A 20,331-nucleotide genomic window follows, 5' to 3' on the forward strand; every position below is an offset into this window, starting at 1 on the left:
GGGAAGGAAACAAAAACTGTTGAGAAGGAAACAAAAAACACTGGGAATGAAACAAAAACAGGAGGAATGAAACAAAAAAAAAACCTTGGGAAGGAAATAAAAGAAACCAAGAAGGAAACAGAAGCGTTGGGAAGAGAAGAGCTCCAACCAAGCTCTCCGCAAACCCCCAGCGCCGCCCCAACCCCAACCCGGACTGAAAAAACACCGCGACGAGCACGACCCCAAAACTCTCCCCCCCCCCCAAAAAATAAAACCACCTGGGCCTCGCCCCGCCTTGTTCTCCTTTCGTTGGTTTAGTTTGAAGCGCCCTACGTGTCTAGACTTGGTCAATAAATAGGACGGGCCGGGGGCGGCGCCGGGGGTCACTCGGAGTAGCAGCCGTCCAGGCCGATGGCGTTGGGGCACGAGGGGCCGCGCGGCGCCGCCTTGGCCGCGATCCCGCAGTTCTTCAGGAGGTTGAAGCTGAAGGAGCCCAGGGCGTCCTTGGGGGGGAAAGGCTTCATGGTGGACAGGATCAGCGCCAGGCAGTCGGCCACGTCCTTGTTGGGGGCGCAGGCCAGCGCGGGGGTGTGACCTGGGGGGGACACGGGGACACGGGGTGAGGGATGGGGGGACGGGGTGTGGGGTTGGGGGGTTGAGAAACGGGGTGTAGGATTTGGGGGTTGTGGGGTCATGGGATGGGGTGTGGGGTTGGGGGATTGAGAAATGGGGTGTGGGGTTGTGGGGTTGTGGGGTGTGGGATCGGGGTGTGGGATGTGGGGTTGTGGGGTTGAGGGACTGGGTAATGGGGTGTAGGATTTGGGGGTTGTGGGGTCGTGGGATGGGGTGTGGGATCTGGGGGTCATGGGATGGGGTGTGGGGTTGGGGGATTGAGAAATGGGGTGTGGGGTTGTGGGGTTGTGGGGTTGTAGGGTTGAGGGACTGGGTAATGGGGTGTAGGATTGTGGGGTTGTGAGGTTGGGGTGTGGGGTGTGGGGTGTGGGATGGGGTGTGGGATCTGGGGGTTGTGGGGTTGGGGTGTGGGGTTGGGGAGTTGTGGGGTCGTGGGGTCGTGGGATGGGGTGTGGGGTTGGGGGGTTGAGAAACGGGGTGTAGGATTTGGGGGTCGTGGGGTTGGGGTGTGGGGTTGGGGAGTTGTGGGGTTGTGGGGTCATGGGATGGGGTGTGGGGTTGGGGGGTTGTGGGATGGGGTGTGGGGTTGGGGGATTGAGAAATGGGGTGTGGGATGTGGGGTTGTGGGGTTGAGGGACTGGGTAATGGGGTGTAGGATTTGGGGGTTGTGGGGTCGTGGGATGGGGTGTGGGATCTGGGGGTTGTGGGATGGGGGGTGGGGTTGGGGGATTGAGAAATGGGGTGTAGGGTTGTGGGGTGTGGGGTTGTAGGGTTGAGGGACTGGGTAATGGGGTGTAGGATTTGGGGGTTGTGGGGCTGGGGTGTGGGGTTGTGACGTTGTGGGGTGTGGGATAGGATGTGGGATTGTGGGGTTGTGGAGTCGTGGGATGGGGTGTGGGATCTGGGGGTTGGGGGCTGTGGGATTGTGGGGTTGGGGTGTGGGGTGTGGGGTTGGGGGGTTGTGGGGTCATGGGATGGGATGTAGGATTTGGGGGTTGTGGGATGGGGGGTGGGACAGTGGGATTGGGAAATGGGGTGTGGGATGGGGTGTGGGGCCGTGGGGTCACGGGATGGAGGTGTGGGATGGGGTGTGGGGTTGTGGGGTTGTGGCATGGGGTTTAGGATTGAGGGATTGCGTGTGGGGTCATGGGATTGGGTCTGGGATTGAGGGCTGAGGTGCAGGGCCATGGGATGGGATGTGGGGTCGTGGGATGGGCTGTGGGGTTTGGGGGTCACGGGATGGGCTGTGGGGTTGGGGTGTGGGGTTGTGGGGTCGGGGGATGGGGTAATGGGGTGTGGGGGTGTGGGATTGTGGGATGGGCTGTGGGATTTGGGGGTCACGGGATGGGCTGTGGGGCTGGGAGGGTCCCTGAGGCAGCTCCCCACCCCAGGGCCACCGGAGCAAAGCGGGGAGCCGCGGAACCTTGGGCTGCTTTGGGCGTTGCGGGTGCTCACGGCCGAGCATTTCCCGGGCTCTGGGCCCTTCCCAGGACCCCCCAAACCCCCCCAGGACCCCCCAAATCCCCCCAGGGGACCCCTCCCCCCCCACCTTCTTCATCCACAGCCAGCACGGTGGCCCCGCGGCTGAGCAGCGCCTGCACCACCGAGGCCAGCCCGTTCCGCGCCGCGATGTGCAGCGGCCTGCCGGGGCAGGGACGGCGTCAGCGCCACGAATGCCACCCCAAACAACCCAAAATCCCGCCCGGAAACACCGAAACCCCAAAATCCCAGCCCAAAACACCATCAGTGCCCCAAAACCCAAAATCCCGCCCCGAAACACCAAAATCCCGCCCCGAAACACTGAAACCCCAAAATCCCAGCCCAAAACACCATCAGTGCCCCAAATCCCACCCAAACAACCAAAATTCCGCCCCAAAACACCAAAATACTGCCCCAAAACACCAAAATCCCGCCCCGAAACACCAGAACCCCAAAATCCCACCCCAAAACACCATCAACTCTCCAAAATCCCACCCCAGGCTTCCCAGTTTTTTCCCCCACATTTCCCAAGTTTTTTTTCCCCACATTTCCCAATTTTTTTCCCCACACTTCCCATGTTTTCCCCCACATTTCCCATTTTTTCCCCATATTTCCCAGTTTTTTTCCCCCACATTTCCCAGTTTTTTCCCCCACATTCCCCAATTTTTCCCCCCACATTTCCCAGTTTTTTCCCCCACATTTCCCAGGTTTTTTCCCCAGGTTTTCCCCCACATTTCCCAGTTTTTTTCCCCAGGTTTTCCCCCCACATTTCCCAGGTTTTTCCCCAGGTTTTCCCCCCACATTCCCCACGTTTTCCCCCCACATTCCCCAATTTTTCCCCCACATTCCCCTGGTTTTCCCCCCACATTCCCCACGTTTTCCCCCCACATTCCCCAATTTTTTCCCCCACATTCCCCAGGTTTTCCCCCCACATTCCCCACGTTTTCCCCCACATTCCCCACGTTTTCCCCCCACATTCCCCAATTTTTCCCCCCACATTCCCCATGTTTTCCCCCCCACATTCCCCATGTTTTCCCCCCCACATTCCCCAGGTTTTCCCCCCACATTCCCCATGTTTTCCCCCCACATTCCCAGCTTTTCCCGTCCCAGCTGTGCAAACACTCACATCTGCAGAGCACTGTTACTTGCATTGATAAGGCCAAGGTCTTGGGTTTCCCCCAGGATCAACAAGGCACACTTTTCATGGCCCTGGGCAGGAGATAAAACCGGGCTTAGGCCAGGCTTAAGAGGGCAGGGAGACTCCTGATCCCAGCAAAATCATGGATATAAAATCATCCCCCAAGCCTCTCCTCCCCGTTACGAATGCACGTTATAAAGTCGGATTTTTGGGCAAATACTGGAATGAATATTGTAAGGATCAATCCTGCCTGGAGTGGCTCTGAAGCCGTTCCCACTCATCCCACCGCTCTAAAATCCCTCTCCGGCATTCCTGGAAATTCTCCCTGGAGCTTTCCCTTCATCCAGGCTGCTCCAAAAACTCATCCCAGGGATATCTCCCGTTCCTCCAGGCTGCTCCCAGCCCCATCCAACCCTCCCGGGGCACTTCCAGAGCCTGGAAATCGAGAGAGCTTCCCCAGGATAAACCCAGAGCCACCCAGGGGGACACGAAAAGGTGACAGGGAGGTGACAGTGGCAGCCACAGGCACGTCCCCGCACCTTGCTGCAGGCCAGGTGAAGAGCTGTGTTCTTGTTGACATCCAGCACAGTTATATTTGCTTTTGCCTGGAACAGCAGGAACTCTGCAAAGGAGAGGAGAGGAGCTGGTGAGGAAGAGGAGGAGGAGCCTCAGAATGTCCCCCAAGTGCCCGCCAGGAGAGGAGGTTTATTTAATTTAATTTAATTTAATTTAAGCTATTTAAATTAAATTAAATTTGGGGTTATTTAATTGAAATTAAATCAAATTGGCGGTTGCAATGGAAGGTGTAACCAAAGGTTTGTATTCTGTTGCCGTCTGTTGAAAGCAGTTGCGGAGGTGGTTTTTTTTCTTCTTTTTATCTTCCAGGACCTATCCCTCATAACTCTGGGGGGTGGGGGATTGTTTTGGCTCCAAGGCCTGGAATTGGTTTTCTGGGGTAAAACTCCCCTTTCAGGGGCTGGAGTTGTTTTTGGGATAAAACACCCCTTTGAGGGGCTCAGGGGTTCCAACGTCTGGAATTATTTCTGGGGTCAAACTCCCTTTTTCAGGGTCTCCAAGACCCAGAGTTATTTTTGGGGGTAAAACTCCCCTTTCAGGGGCTGTATTTATTTTTGGGGATAAAACATCCCTTTGAGGGGCTCAGGGACTCCATGACCTGGAGTCATTTTTGGGGTAAAAAACCCCTTTGAGGGGCTCAGGGTCTGCAAGACCTGGAATTATTTCTGGGGTCAAACTCCCTTTTCAGGGTCTCCAAGACCGGGAGTTATTTTGGGGGATAAAACCCCCCTTTTCAGGGGCTCAGGGTCTCCAAGGCCTGGAGGTTTTTGTGGTAAGACTCCCCTTTCCCAGACTGGATTTATTTTTGGGTTAAAACTCCCCCTTTCAGGGTCTGGAATTACTTTTGGGGATAAAACCTCCCTTTGAGGGGCTCAGGGGTTCCAGTGTCTGGAGTTATTTCTGAGGTAAAACCCCCCTTTCAGGGACTGGATTTATTTCTGGGTTAAAACACCTCTTTTAGGGGCTGCAATTATTTCTGGGGGTAAAACATCCCTTTGAGGGGCTCAGGGGCTCCAATGTCTGGAATTATTTCTGGGGTCAAACTCCCCTTTTCAGGGTCTCCAAGACCCAGAGCTTTTTTGGGGGGATAAAACCCCCCTTTTCAGGAGCTCAGGGTCTCCATGACCTGGAGTTTTTTCAGGGATAAAACTCCCTTTTCAGTGTCTCCATGATCCAGAGTTATTTTTGGGGATAAACCCCCCATTTTCAGGAGCTCAGGGTCTCCATGACCCAGAGTTATTTTTGGGGATAAACCCCCCTTCACAGGAGCTCAGGGTCTCCATGACCTGGAGTTTTTTCTGGGATAAAATCCCCCTTTTCAGGAGCTCAGGGTCTCCAAGTCCCAGAGTTACTTTTGGGGATAAACTCCCCTTTTCAGGAGCTCAGGGTCTCCATGACCTGGAGTTATTTTTGGGGATAAAAACCCCCTTTTTCAGGAGCTCAGGCTTTCTCAGCCCTGCAGTTATTTCTGGGGGTAAAACATCCCTTTGAGGGGCTCAGGGTCTCCATGACCTGGAGTTTTTTCTGGGATAAAACTCCCTTTTCAGGGTCTCCATGATCCAGAGTTATTTTTGGGAATAAACCCCCCTTTTCAGGAGCTCAGGCTCTCCATGACCCAGAGTTATTTTTGGGAATAAACCCCCCTTTTCAGGAGCTCAGGCTCTCCATGACCCAGAGTTATTTTTGGGGATAAACCCCCCTTTTCAGGAGCTCAGGCTCTCCATGACCCAGAGTTATTTTTGGGGATAAACCCCCCTTTTCAGGGGCTCAGGGTCTCCAAGTCCCAGAGTTATTTTTGGGGATAAACCCCCCTTTACAGGAGCTCAGGGTCTCCATGACCTGGAGTTTTTTCTGGGATAAAAACTCCCTTTTCAGGAGCTCAGGATCTCCAAGTCCCAGAGTTACTTTTGGGGATAAACTCCCCTTTTCAGGAGCTCAGGGTCTCCAAGTCCCGGAGTTATTTTTGGGGATAAACCCCCTTTTCAGGAGCTCAGGGTCTCCATGACCCAGAGTTATTTTTGGGGATAAACCCCCCATTTTCAGGAGCTCAGGGTCTCCATGACCCAGAGTTATTTTTGGGGATAAACCCCCCTTTTCAGGAGCTCAGGCTCTCCATGACCTGGAGTTATTTTTGGGGATAAAAACCCCCTTTTTCAGGAGCTCAGGCTTTCTCAGCCCTGCAGTTATTTCTGGGGGTAAAACATCCCTTTGAGGGGCTCAGGGTCTCCATGACCTGGAGTTTTTTCTGGGATAAAACTCCCTTTTCAGGGTCTCCATGATCCAGAGTTATTTTTGGGAATAAACCCCCCTTTTCAGGAGCTCAGGCTCTCCATGACCCAGAGTTATTTTTGGGAATAAACCCCCCTTTTCAGGAGCTCAGGCTCTCCATGACCCAGAGTTATTTTTGGGGATAAACCCCCCTTTTCAGGAGCTCAGGCTCTCCATGACCCAGAGTTATTTTTGGGAATAAACCCCCCTTTTCAGGAGCTCAGGGTCTCCAAGTCCCAGAGTTATTTTTGGGGATAAACCCCCCTTTACAGGAGCTCAGGGTCTCCATGACCTGGAGTTTTTTCTGGGATAAAAACTCCCTTTTCAGGAGCTCAGGATCTCCAAGTCCCAGAGTTACTTTTGGGGATAAACTCCCCTTTTCAGGAGCTCAGGGTCTCCAAGTCCCGGAGTTATTTTTGGGGATAAACCCCCCTTTTCAGGAGCTCAGGCTCTCCAAGTCCCAGAGTTATTTTTGGGGATAAACCCCCCTTTTCAGGAGCTCAGGGTCTCCATGACCCAGAGTTATTTTTGGGGATAAACCCCCCTTTTCAGGAGCTCAGGCTCTCCATGACCCAGAGTTATTTTTGGGAATAAACCCCCCTTTTCAGGAGCTCAGGCTCTCCATGACCCAGAGTTATTTTTGGGAATAAATCCCCCTTTTCAGGAGCTCAGGCTTTCCCAGCCCCGCAGTTATTTCCGGCGTGACATCCCCGTTCCAGGGGCTCGTTTTCCAGGGCAAACCCTCCCCTCCCAGGCCCCGGCTGCACACCCACCCACTGCGGCCGTGTGCCCGTTCTCCGAGGCCACCATCAGGGGGGTCCTGCCCATCCTGTCGGCCGTGTCCACCTGGGCCTGGTGGCGCAGGAGCAGCTGTAAACCACGGACGTTGTCTGCGAAGGCAGCAGCGTGAAGGGGGGTCCTGGGGGGGCACAAAAAAACCACACAGGGGGGGTCAGGGTTGGAATGGGAGATTTTGGGGGTTTTTTTTTGGGGGGGGGGGTCTGTGTTGGTGTGGGAGTCTGCGGAAGGATCCTTTCTCGAATAGGGTAGAAAAATGAAAACAATGAGGAGGACAAAAATAAAAAAAAAAAACAGCAAAAAAACCCCCGACAACAGCAACAAAAAAGCCAACCGAATAAACGAACAAACAAACAAAAACCCAAATCAAACCAAATAAAAAAAAGCCCACCAAAAAAAAAACCAAACAAAAAAAAACACCAAAAAAAAAACCAAACAAAAAAAAACCCACCAAAAAAACCCCAACCAAACAAACAAAGAAAAACACAAAACAAAAAAACAACAACAACAAAAACAACAACAAAAAAAAACCCCACCGGGGTCACCTGTGGGGAATGTGATGGGGGAGGATTGAAATGGGAGATTTTGGGTTTTCCAGGTTCTGTGCTGGTGTGGAACTCTGAGCTTCATGTAAAGGGTTGGCGAGTTCTCATAGTTTAGTTAGAGAAAACAATTCTCTTCCAGAAAGTGCAAAAAAAACCCAACTGAGGAGAGCAAACTGGCAGTGTGGGACTTCAGAACCTGATTCTAATATTTAAATGGACCAAAACAACATTTAAATGGCCCAAAACAACATTTAAATGGCCCAAACCAACATTTAAATGGCCCAAAACAACATTTAAATGGACCAAAACAACATTTAAATGGACCAAAACAACATTTAAATTGATCAAAATAAGATTTAAATGGATCGAAACAACATTTAAATGGTCCAAAACAACATTTAAATGGCCCAAAACAACATTTAAATGGATCAAAACAATATTTAAATGAATCCAAACAATATTTAAATGGACTAAAACAACATTTAAATGGACTAAAACAACATTTAAATTGATCAAAATAAGATTTAAATGGCCCAAAACAACATTTAAATGGCCCAAAACAATATTTAAATGAATCCAAACAATATTTAAATGGACTAAAACAACATTTAAATGGACTAAAACAACATTTAAATGGCCCAAAACAACATTTAAATGGACTAAAACAACATTCAAATTGATCAAAATAAGATTTAAATGGCCCAAAACAACATTTAAATGGCCCAAAACAAGATTTAAATGGATCGAAACAACATTTAAATGGTCCAAAACAACATTTAAATGGCCCAAACCAACATTTAAATGGCCCAAACCAACATTTAAATGGCCCAAAACAACATTTAAATGGCCCAAAACAACATTTAAATTGATCAAAATAAGATTTAAATGGCCCAAAACTTATAAAAATGTGAAAACTCCTGACTCAGGGTCACCCTGGCCGTAACCCCGGCCAGGCTCTCGCACCGCCCAAGGCGCATCCGTTGATTTTTAACAAATCACTTCATGAAATGATCAATTTTCCCTTTATTCCTTTGTCCCCAGGGGTGACAAGGAGGCGACAGGGCCGTGCTCACCTTCCTTTGGCATCTCTGCTATTAACAATCTTGGCACCTAATGCTTCCACCAGCATTTCAGCAGTGCCGTCCTGGTTGTTAATTCTGCGGGAATTAAGGAGAACGGAAAAATTAGGGAAGGGCTGGGCAGGTCTGGGATGATGAGAGCAGAACATCCCAGGGTTTCCAAAGTCTGAAGTTATTTTGGGCGTAAAATTCCCCTTTTCAGAGGCTTCAAGGTCTAGAATTGTTTTTGGGCTAAAACGTCTTTTTCTGCACATCCCAGAGGCTCCAAGACCTGCAATTGCTGGAATTATTTTTTGGGGTAAAAACTCCCCTTTCAGGGATCCCAGGGGTTCCAAGACCTGCAATTGTTGGAATTATTTTTTGGGGTAAAAACTCCCCTTTCAGGGATCCCAGAGGTTCCAAGACCTGCAATTGTTGGAATTATTTTGGGGGTAAAAACTCCCCTTTCAGGGATCCCAGAGGTTCCAAGACCTGCAATTGCTGGAATTATTTTTTGGGGTAAAAACTCCCCTTTCAGGGATCCCAGGGGTTCCAAGACCTGCAATTGTTGGAATTATTTTTTGGGGTAAAACTCCTTTTTTTTCAGCACATCCCAGAGGTTCCAAGGTCTAGAACTGCTGGAATTATTTTTGGGGTAAATATCTCTTTCAGCACATCCCAGGCATTTAAAGGCCTGGAATTATTTTGGGGGGTAAAACTCCCCTTCCAGCACATCCCAGAGATTCCAAGACCTGCAATTGTTGGAATTATTTTGGGGGGTAAAACTCCCCTTCCAGCACACCCCAGAGGTTCCAATGCCTGCAATTGCTGGAATTATTTACAAATATTCTCATTATTATTTACAAAACTCCCCTTCCAGCACACCCCAGGGGCTCCAAAGCCTGGAACAGCTGCAATTATTTACAACTATCATTATTATTTATATATTATTACTTATAAAAACCTCTTCCAGCCCATCCCAGGGGCCTCAAAACCCGGTTTTCGTTTTTAGTTTTGGGATGTCACTTACACTGCACAGTGCAATGGAGTAAAGGGGTTTCCTTCTAGGTACGCAAACGGGTTGTGTTCAAGTAACAATTCAAGACAATCTTCGTGCCCTGGGGAGAGAAGGGACAGCAGGGTTTAGTGTTCCCCCTGAATCCCAAAATCCCAGAGGATGGAAAAACCCTCCCAGACCAAGCTGGGATGGATGCCCAGCCCTGGGCGCCTCCAGGGATCCCAAATTTCAGCTCCTTCCGAAGCCCTGACCACGAGTTCCTCCCGTGGCTCCGGGGTTTTCCTTCCCTGGGATGAGCCCACCTGGCTCAGATCCCACCTGGGAACGGGGCTGGAGCAGCCCAGGTGAGGGCTGGGGGGGGATTTGCAGGATGCCGGGAGGTTTGAGGGTGGGAAAAGATCCAAATCCAAGCTGGGAGCGATCCCCACCAGGGCCCTGGGGACTCCAAACCTCCCTGGGCGGCTCCTTCCAAAGCCTGACCACCCTTTTCCATGGAAAAAAAACTCCATGGCTGGGTTTGGGAGGACAGAGGCGGGTGAGGATGAGCAGGTTTGGGAGGACAGAGGCAGGTGAGGATGGGCTGGGTTTGGGAGGAGGGAAAGGATTTTGGAGAGGGGAAGGAGGTCAGGATGAGATGGATTTTGGAGGGGGGAAGGAGGTCAGGATGAGATGGATTTTGGGGGACTGAAGCAGGTGAGGATGAGCCAGGTTTGGGAGGGAGGATGAGCTGAGTTTGGGAGGAGGGAAGGGATTTTGGAGAGGGGAAGGAGGTGAGGATGGGCTGGATGCTGGCAGACAGAAGGAGGTGAGGATGAGCAGGTTCGGGAGGACACAAGGGATTTTGGCAGAGGGAAGGAGGCGAGGATGAGCAGGTTTGGGAGGACAGAGACAGGTGAGGATGAGCCGGGTCTAGGATGAAGGAGGAAGGCTCTGACCACTGTAAGAAGCCCAGTGCATGGGGGAGTAGCCGCTGTAGTCCACCACGGAGTCCAGGGGGTCGGTGGACAGCGCTGCCTGCAGCAGGGTCCGCAGCACCTCCAGGTGCCCGCACGCCGAGGCGAAGTGGATCGGGGTCCGGCCCTTGAAATCCCGGCACAGGACGAAGGCATCGTGGTCCAGCAGAGCAGCCAGGCAGTCCTCACAGCCTGTCACGGCCTGGGGGGACACAACGCCCTCAGAACACCCAGCAGGAATGGACAGATACAATTTTTATACATATATATATGTGTGTGTGTATATATGTGTATATATGCGTATATGTGTATATGTGTATATATATATATATGTGTATGTATGTGTATTTACATACATGTATATATATACATATATTTATATATATCATAACATGAAATAGATAGGCTATCATACGTTATTATATAATTTTATATTTAAATTACTCTATATTATATTATTATTATTACTATGTTATTAAATGCTATATTATGCGTAGGCATCGTGGTCCAGCAGAGCAGCCAGGCAGTCCTCACAGCCTGTCACGGCCTGGGGGGACACAACGCCCTCAGGACAACCAGCAGGAATGGACAGATACAATTTTTATACATATACATGTATATATATAATAACACCGTTATAATAACTATAATATTATATAATTATTTGTTATTTTAATATTATTACTATCTTATATTATGCGTAGGCATCGTGGTCCAGCAGAGCAGCCAGGCAGTCCTCACAGCCTGTCACGGCCTGGGGGGACACAACGCCCTCAGAACACCCAGCAAGAACATATACACACATATAGATATGTGTAGATATATATTCAATATTATTTATATATTCTTTTGAAAAACACATATCTATCTATTTTATATATATATATAATTTATATTTTCTTCTAAAAAATACATACCTATTTAGTTTATATATATATATTAATATTCTTTTAGAAAACACATATCTATCTATTATATATATATATTTATTATTATTTATATATTCTTTGGAAAAACACTTACCTATCTATTTTATATATATATATATAATTTACATATTCTTCTAAAAAATACATATCTATCTATCTCTTTTATATATATATATATATATATAATTTATATATTATTTTAAAAAATATATTTCTATTTTATATATATATTATTATTTACATATTCTTTTAAAAACACATATCTACCTATTTTATATATATATTTATTATAATTTATATATTCTTTTAAAAACCCCATATCTATTATATATATATTTATTATTATTTATATATTCTTTTAAAAACACATATCTATCTCTTTTATATATTTTTTTATTATTTATATATTCTTTTAAAAACCCCATATCTATCTATATATATATATATTTATTATTTATATATTCTTTAAAAACCCCATATCTATCTATTTTATATATTTATTATTATTTATACATTCTTTTAAAAACCCATATCTATGTATTTTATATATTTATTATTATTTATATATTCTTTTAAAAACCCATATCTATGTATTTTATATATCTATTATTATTTATATATTCTTTTAAAAACCCCATATCTATCTATTTTATATATATATATATTTACTACTATTTATATATTCTTATAAAAACACATATCTATCTATTATCTATATATTTATTATTATTTATATATTCTTTTAAAAACACATATCTATCTATTTTATATATATATATTATTATTTATATATTCTTTTAAAAACACATATCTATTTTATATATATATATATATTTATTATTATTTATATATTCTTTTAAAACCCATATCTACCTATTATATATATATTTATTACTATCTATACATTCTTTCAAACCCCCGTACCTATCTCTTCTATATATTTATTATTATCTATACATTCTTTCAAACCCCCGTATCTATCTCTTTTATATATTTATTACTATCTATACATTCTTTCAAACCCCCGTACCTATTTTATATATTTATTATTATCTATACATTCTTTCAAACCCCCATACCTATTTTATATATTTATTATTATCTATACATTCTTTCAAACCCCCCTACCTATTTTATATATTTATTATTATCTATACATTCTTTCAAACCCCCGTACCTATTTTATATATTTATTATTATCTATACATTCTTTCAAACCCCCGTACCTATCTCTTCTATATATTTATTATTATCTATACATTCTTTCAAACCCCCGTACCTGTCTATTTTTCTACCCACATACACATTAGGAGCCTCTCATCTTTCGGCGGCGTGAATTACGCCGCCGGTACCAGCTCGCCGTCCGCCCGAGGCCGACAAGGGGCCAAAGGCCTCGCGAGCGGCGGCGAGGAGCCCCCGTTGGCGGGGAAAGGGGGACGCGCTCACCCCCCGGTGCAGGGCGGTCCGGCCCCTCTTGTCGGCGGCGTCGGCCGTGGATCCCTTCTCCAGCAGGAGATGGACGCAGTCCACGTGGCCGTTCATGATGGCCAGCATCAGCGGGGTCCTGGCGTGGGGAAAAGGGGCAGGCTGCCATCGGGATCGGCAATTCCCAGAGCCGGGGAAGGGGCCTGGCCGCGGCGGGGCGACGCCGGGGAGGTTCGGGGAGATTCCCGGAATGATTGCGGCTGGGTGGGATCGATGGGGCCGCTGGGAATGGCGGTGAGGGAGAACTGGGAATGGGGGTGAGGGAGAACTGGGAATGGCAGTGAGGGAAAACGGAATGGACAATCGGGAATGGTGGTGAGGGAGAATTGGGGATGGTGGTGAGGGAAAACTGGGAATGGCGGTGAGGGAAAACTGGGAATGGACAGGAAGAATCGGGAATGGCGGTGAGGGAAAACTGGGAATGGACAATCAGGAAAGGTGGTGAGGGAGAATTGGGGATGGTGGTGAGGGAAAACTGGGAATGGCGGTGAGGGAAAACTGGGAATGGACAGGAAGAATCGGGAATGGCGGTGAGGGAAAACTGGGAATGGACAATCAGGAAAGGTGGTGAGGGAAAACTGGGAATGGACAATCAGGAAAGGTGGTGAGGGAAAACTGGGAATGGTGGTGAGGGAGAATTGGGGACGGTGGTGAGGGAAAACTAGGAATGGTGGTGAGGGAAAACTGGGAATGGTGGTGAGGGAGAATTTGGAAGGGTGGTGAGGGACACAGGAATGGAGGGACAATCAGGGATGGTGGTGAGAGATCATTGGGAATGGTGGAGAGGGATAATTGGGAATGGATGAGAGGGATAATTAGGAATGGTGGTGAAGGAAAATTGAGAATGGTGGTGAGGGAAAACCGGGAATGGTAATGAGGGACAATCAGGAATGGTTGTGAGGGACAACTGGGAATGGTGGTGAAGGAAAATCAGGAATGGTGGTGAAGGAAAATCAGGAATGGTGGTGATGGAAAATCAGGAATGGTGGTGAGAAATCATTGGGAATGGTGGTGAGGGACAATCAGGAATGGTGGCGAGGGACAACTGGGAACGGTGGTGACCCCTCTGGGATATTTAAGCGGAAAAACGCGATGTCCTCGCAGAGAGCTGAGCACGGCCGCCATCCCCAGCTCCCCGCACCCTCGGGAGCGAGGAGGGAGAGCTGGGAACCCTGAGGAGAAGCTCTTCTTCAATGATTTCACCTCCCATTCTTTCAGCCGTACCAAATCCCAGGAATCCAACGGATATCCCAAACTCCCAGCCCGTTTGGCCTGCGCTGGCGTTTGCTGAGGGATCGTCTGTCCGCCCCCGAGCCCGGGGGGGCTTTGGGGGCACCCAGGGGACACTCACTGGCCGTGGATGTCCATGACGTCGGTGATGTCCGCCCGCTCCCCGCTGTCGATCAGGAGGTGCAGGGAATCCGTGTTCCCGTTGGCAGCTGGACACGGGGAGCAGGGAGAAAGGGGATGAGAAGAGAGGGGATGAGGAAAAGAGGGATGAGAAGAGAGGGGATGAGGAAAAGAGGGATGAGAAGAGAGGGGATGAGGAAAAAAGGGATCAGGGAAACCGGGATGAGGAAATGAGGGACCAAGACAAAGAGAGATAAGGAAAAGTGGGATCAGGAAAGATGGGATGAAGAAAAGAGAGATGAGGCAAAGGATGAGGGATAAGGAAAAGAGGGATGAGGAAATGGCAGATGAGGCAAAGAGGGATGCAGAAAAGAGGGAGAAGGAAAAAAAGCGATGAGGAAGAGAGGGATGAGGCGAAGAAGGAACAAGGAAAAGAGTGATGAGGAAAAGAGGGATGAGGAAAAAGGGGATGAGAAAAGAAGAACGAGGAAAAATGGGATGAGGAGAAGAGGGATGAGGCAAAGAGGGACGAGGAAAAGAAGAACGAGGAAAAAGAGGGATGAGAAAATGAGGGATGAGAAAGAGTGAGGAGCAAAAGAGGGATGAGGAAAAGAGATGAGAAGTGGAAAAAGGAAAACAGACGAGGAAAACAGGGATGAGGAAATGAGGGACAAGGAAAAAAAGGATGATGAAAAGAGGGATGAGGAAGAGGGAGAAGGAGAAAAGGGATGAGGAAGACGGAGAAGGAGAAAAGGATGAAGAAGAGGGAGAAGGAGAAAAGGGATGAGGAAGAGGAAGAAGGAGAAAAGGGATGAAGAAGAGGGAGAAGGAGAAAAGGATGAAGAAGAGGGAGAAGGAGAAAAGGGATGAGGAAGAGGAAGAAGGAGAAAAGGGATGAAGAAGAGGGAGAAGGAGAAAAGGATGAAGAAGAGGGAGAAGGAGAAAAGGGATGAGGAAGAGGGAGAAGGAGAAAAGGGATGAGGAAGAGGGAGAAGGAGAAAAGGATGAAGAAGAGGGAGAAGGAGAAAAGGATGAAGAAGAGGGAGAAGGAGAAAAGGGATGAGGAAGAGGGAGAAGGAGAAAAGAGATGAGGAAGAGGGAGAAGGAGAAAAGGAAGAAGAAGGAGAAAATGATGAAGAAGAGGAAGAAGGAGAAAAGGAAGAAGAAGAGGGAGAAGGAGAAAAGGGACGAGGAAGAAAGACAGAGAAAACGAAGGAGGAAAAGCGCGACCCCAACGCCCCAACCCCCCCAGCCCGGGGCCCCACCTGCAGCGTGGAGAGGCGTCCACTTCCTCTTCCTCTCCTTGAGCAGGGCGGAGGCGCCGTGGCTGGTGAGCACCTGCACGCACTCGCTGGAGCCGCGCTCCGTGGCCAGGTAGAGCGCGGTGCGGCCCTTGTGGTCCCGCACGTCCAGGTTCACCAGCGTCTCGGCCAGCGCCTTCAGGGCTTCACAGTGACCGTTGTAGGCCTGGGCACACGGGCACAGCGCAGCCGGACGGCGTCCGGCGTCACCGGGGGTAGGAAGAGGGTCCCACGGGAGCCCGGAGGGGCCCTCGGGCACCCCAAAGATGTCCCACAGGGACCCAAAGTGCTCCTCAGGCACCCAGAGGGTCCCACAAGGACCCCAAGATGTCCCACAAGGACCCCAAGATGTCCCACAGGGACCCAAAGATGTCCCACAGGGACCCAAAATGTCTCAAAGGGACCCCAAAATGTCCCACAAGGACCCAAAAATGTCTCACAGGGACCCAAAGATGTCCCACAGGGACCCCAAAATGTCTCACAGGGACCCCAAAATGTCCCACAAGGACCCAAAAATGTCTCAAAGGGACCCCAAAATGTCCCACAGGGACCCAAAGTGCACCTCAGGCACCCGGAGTGTCCCACAAGGACCCCAAAATGTCCCACAAGGACCCCAAAATGTCCCACAGGGACCCAAAGATGTCCCACAGGGACCCCAAAATGTCCCACAGGGACCCAAAAATGTCTCACAGGGACCCCAAAATGTCTCACAGGGACCCAAAAATGTCTCAAAGGGACCCCAAAATGTCCCACAGGGACCCAAAGTGCACCTCAGGCACCCGGAGTGTCCCACAAGGACCCCAAAATGTCCCACAAGGACCCAAAAATGTCTCACAGGGACCCCAAAATGTCCCACAGGGACCCAAAGTGTTCCTCAGGCGCCCAGAGTGTCCCTCAGGGACCCAGAAATGTCCCCCAGGCAGAGATGTCCCTCCCAGAAATGTCTCTCCCCCAGAAACCCTTCCAGGACCCTCTCAGGACACCCCAAGAACCCTTCCAGGACCCTGCCAGGACCCTTCCCTGACCAGCAGGAGCCCAGAACACCCCAAGAACCCTTCCAGGACCCTCCCAGTTTCCTTTGGAACCCTTCCAGGACCCTCCCAGGACACTTTGAGAACCCTTCCAAGACCTACAGGAGCCCAGGACACCCTGAGAACCCTCCAAGAACATCCCCAGAACCCTTTCAGGACCTGCAGGAGCCCAGGACACCTCCAGAACCCTTCCAGGACCCTCTTAGGACACTTTGAGAACCCTTCCAGAACCCAGCAGGAGCCCAGAACACCCCGAGAACCCTTCCAGGACCCTCCCAGTTTCCTTTGGAACCCTTCCAGGACCCTCCCAGGACCCTTTGGAACCTTTCCAGGACCCTCCCAGGATACTTTGAGAACCCTTCCAGGACCTGCAGGAGCCCAGGACACCTCCAGAACCCTTCCAGGACCCTCTTAGGACACTTTGGGAACCCTTCCAGAACCCAGCAGGAGCCCAGAACACCCCGAGAACCCTTCCAGGACCCTCCCAGCCCCCTTTGGAGCCCTTCCAGGACCTGCAAGAGCCCAGGACACCCCAAGAACCCTCCCAGGACCCTTCCAGGAGCCTCCCAGCCCCCTCTGGAGCCCTTCCAGGACCTGCAGGCACTTACAGCTAAGTGCAAAGGGCTGACTGGGACGGTGCTTTCCACGTCCTCCAGGCAGTTAAAGGACATTTCCAGGAGCTGCCAAGGCAAAACCACAAATCCAGGAACGGCCCCGGGGGAAAATCCCGATCCCAAAAAAGCCGAAATCGGGGGATGGGACATTCCCTAACGGGGCTGGGGGTGCTGCTGTCACCAAAAATCCCAAATTCTCCCTGATTTCTCTTCCCCTCCTTGGTCTGCCGTCGAGTTTTCCAGCTCGAATTTTCCAGAGAAAAGGTTTTCCCTCTTTTCCTGGGGATTTTCCTTCTTTTCCCGTTTTGGTTTTTTTTTTCCTCTTCTCGTGGGCAGATTTCCCCTCTTTTCTTGGGTGGGGATTTTCCCTCTTTTCCTGCTGGATTTTCCCTCATTCCTGATAGATTTTCCCTCTTTCTTGGGCAGATTTTCCCTATTTCCTGGGGCGGATTTTTCCTCTTTTCTTGGACGAATTTTCCCTCATTTCTTGGTGGATTTTCCCTCTTTCCCTTTGGGAATTTTCCCTCTTTTCCTGGGGTATATTCCCTATTTCCTGGGGCGGATTTCCCCTCTTTTCCTGGGGTATATTCCCTATTTCCTGGGGTGGATTTTCCCTCTTTTCCTGGGGTATATTCCCTATTTCCTGGGGTGGATTTTCCCTCTTTTCCTGGTGTATATTCCCTATTTCCTAGGGCGGATTTTCCCTCTTTTCCTGGTGTATATTCCCTATTCCTGGGGCGGATTTCCCCTCTTTTCCTGGGGTATATTCCCTATTTCCTGGGGCGGATTTTCCCTCTTTTCCTGGTGCATATTCCCTATTTCCTGGGGCGGATTTCCCCTCTTTTCCTGGTGTATATTCCCTATTTCCTGGGGCGGATTTCCCCTCTTTTCCTGGTGCATATTCCCTATTTCCTGGGGTGGATTTCCCCTCTTTTCCTGGTGTATATCCCCTAGTTCCTGGGGTGGATTTCCCCTCTTTTCCTGGTGTATATCCCCTAGTTCCTGGGGTGGATTTCCCCTCTTTTCCTGGGGTATATTCCCTATTTCCTGGGGTGGATTTTCCCTCTTTTCCTGGGGTATATTCCCTATTTCCTGGGGTGGATTTCCCCTCTTTTCCTGGTGTATATTCCCTATTTCCTGGGCAGATTTTCCCTCTTTTCCTGGTGTATATTCCCTATTTCCTGGGGCGGATTTTCCCTCTTTTCCTGGTGCATATTCCCTATTTCCTGGGGCGGATTTCCCCTCTTTTCCTGGTGTATATTCCCTATTTCCTGGGGTGGATTTCCCCTCTTTTCCTGGTGTATATCCCCTAGTTCCTGGGGTGGATTTCCCCTCTTTTCCTGGTGTATATTCCCTATTTCCTGGGGCGGATTTTCCCTCTTTTCCTGGTGCATATTCCCTATTTCCTGGGGCGGATTTCCCCTCTTTTCCTGAGGTATATTCCCTATTTCCTGGGGCGGATTTCCCCTCTTTTCCTGGTGTATATTCCCTATTTCCTGGGGTGGATTTTCCCTCTTTTCCTGGGGTATATTCCCTATTTCCTGGGGTGGATTTCCCCTCTTTTCCTGGTGTATATTCCCTATTTCCTGGGCAGATTTTCCCTCTTTTCCTGGTGTATATTCCCTATTTCCTGGGGCGGATTTTCCCTCTTTTCCTGGTGCATATTCCCTATTTCCTGGGGCGGATTTCCCCTCTTTTCCTGGTGTATATTCCCTATTTCCTGGGGTGGATTTCCCCTCTTTTCCTGGTGTATATCCCCTAGTTCCTGGGGTGGATTTCCCCTCTTTTCCTGGTGTATATTCCCTATTTCCTGGGGCGGATTTTCCCTCTTTTCCTGGTGCATATTCCCTATTTCCTGGGGCGGATTTCCCCTCTTTTCCTGAGGTATATTCCCTATTTCCTGGGGCGGATTTCCCCTCTTTTCCTGGTGTATATTCCCTATTTCCTGGGGTGGATTTCCCCTCTTTTCCTGGTGTATATTCCCTATTTCCTGGGGCGGATTTTCCCTCTTTTCCTGGTGTATATTCCCTATTTCCTGGGGCGGATTTCCCCTCTTTTCCTGGGGTATATTCCCTATTTCCTGGGGCGGATTTCCCCTCTTTTCCTGGGGTATATTCCCTATTTCCTGGGGCGGATTTCCCCTCTTTTCCTGGGGTGGATTTTCCCTATTTCCTGGGGCAGATTTTCCCTCTTTTCCTGGGGTATATTCCCTATTTCCTGGGGCAGATTTTCCCTCTTTTCCTGGTGTATATTCCCTATTTCCTGGGGCGGATTTCCCCTCTTTTCCTGGTGTATATTCCCTATTTCCTGGGCAGGTTTTCCCCCCATTCCCGCTGGATTTCCCGCTTTCCCCCGGGGTCTCAGGGGGTCTCTGACCAGCTCCAGGTTCTGCCGGTTGCCGTAGGCGGCGGCGTAGTGGACGGCGGTGTAGCCCTGCTTGTCCCGCAGGGAGGGGTCAGCACCGTTGTCCAGCAGGAATTCCAGACAGCTGGAACGGGGCGGGGAAAAGAGTCATGGAAAAAGGGGAGAAAAAATTCCACAGGGAAAGTCCCGAAATCCCAGGGCGGGTGTTGGGATATCCCGGGTGGAAACGAGGGGAAGGTTTGGTCAGGGATGGGGGCGGAGGTTTCCTCTCGATGAGGGTCTGGCAATTCCCAGCAAATTCCCAGGAAAACCTCAGCAAAATCCCAGGGAAATCCCAGTAAAACTCCCAGCAAATTCCATCAAAATTCCCAGTAAATTTCCGGCAATATTCACAGCAAAATTCCCAGTAAATTTTAGCAAATTCCCAAGAAAATCCCAGTAAAATTCCCAGTAGAACCCCAGCAAAATTCCCAGGAAAATCCCATCAAAATCCCAGCAAATTCCCAGTAAAACCCCAGCAAATTCCCGTCAGAATTCCCAGGAAAATCCCAGTAAATTTACAGCAATATTCCCAGCAAATTCCCATTAAAATCCCTCAAATTCCCATCAAATTCCCAGGAAAATTCCCAGTAAAATTCCCATCAAATTCCCAGGAAATTCCCAGTAAAATTCCCAGTATATTCCCATCAAATTCCCAGTAAAGTTTAGCAAATTCCATCAAATTCCCAGTAAAATCCCAGGAAATTCCCATCAAAATCCCAGGAAATTCCCAATGAATTCCCAGGAAATTCCCAATGAATTCCCAGCCCGTT

General features: G+C 49.1%; 1 protein-coding gene and 1 pseudogene across 2 annotated transcripts in view; one reads left to right on the top strand and one right to left on the bottom strand.

Moving 5' to 3' along the window:
• Nucleotides 1-361: 361 nt before the first annotated feature.
• The window catches only part of ANKRD52 (ankyrin repeat domain 52), a 37,935-nt gene continuing 17,965 nt past the window's right edge, over nt 362-20,331 (bottom strand). The window contains exons 16-28 of one of the 2 annotated variants that reach the window (XM_066207434.1): nt 19,532-19,643; nt 17,150-17,221; nt 15,475-15,676; nt 14,211-14,298; nt 12,821-12,938; nt 10,428-10,647; nt 9,505-9,592; nt 8,490-8,573; nt 6,847-6,992; nt 3,769-3,851; nt 3,218-3,300; nt 2,162-2,253; nt 362-574 (exon numbers count right to left, since the gene is read on the bottom strand). In XM_066207434.1, the coding sequence (XP_066063531.1) occupies nt 363-574; nt 2,162-2,253; nt 3,218-3,300; nt 3,769-3,851; nt 6,847-6,992; nt 8,490-8,573; nt 9,505-9,592; nt 10,428-10,647; nt 12,821-12,938; nt 14,211-14,298; nt 15,475-15,676; nt 17,150-17,221; nt 19,532-19,643 (1,600 nt within the window). In that variant the 3' untranslated portion in view covers nt 362. Of the gene's footprint in view, nt 575-2,161; nt 2,254-3,217; nt 3,301-3,768; nt 3,852-6,846; nt 6,993-8,489; nt 8,574-9,504; nt 9,593-10,427; nt 10,648-11,040; nt 11,200-12,820; nt 12,939-14,210; nt 14,299-15,474; nt 15,677-17,149; nt 17,222-19,531; nt 19,644-20,331 lie in introns of those variants that run through there. The other variant, XM_066207433.1, reaches the window with a different exon arrangement.
• Nucleotides 14,603-15,437, top strand: LOC136303861 (uncharacterized; annotated as a pseudogene).

Source organism: Chamaea fasciata, unplaced genomic scaffold (genome assembly GCF_029207755.1).
Source record: "Chamaea fasciata isolate MVZ Bird 193981 ecotype frontalis unplaced genomic scaffold, bChaFas1.0.hap1 SCAF_41, whole genome shotgun sequence".
NCBI lineage: Eukaryota > Metazoa > Chordata > Aves > Passeriformes > Sylviidae > Chamaea > Chamaea fasciata.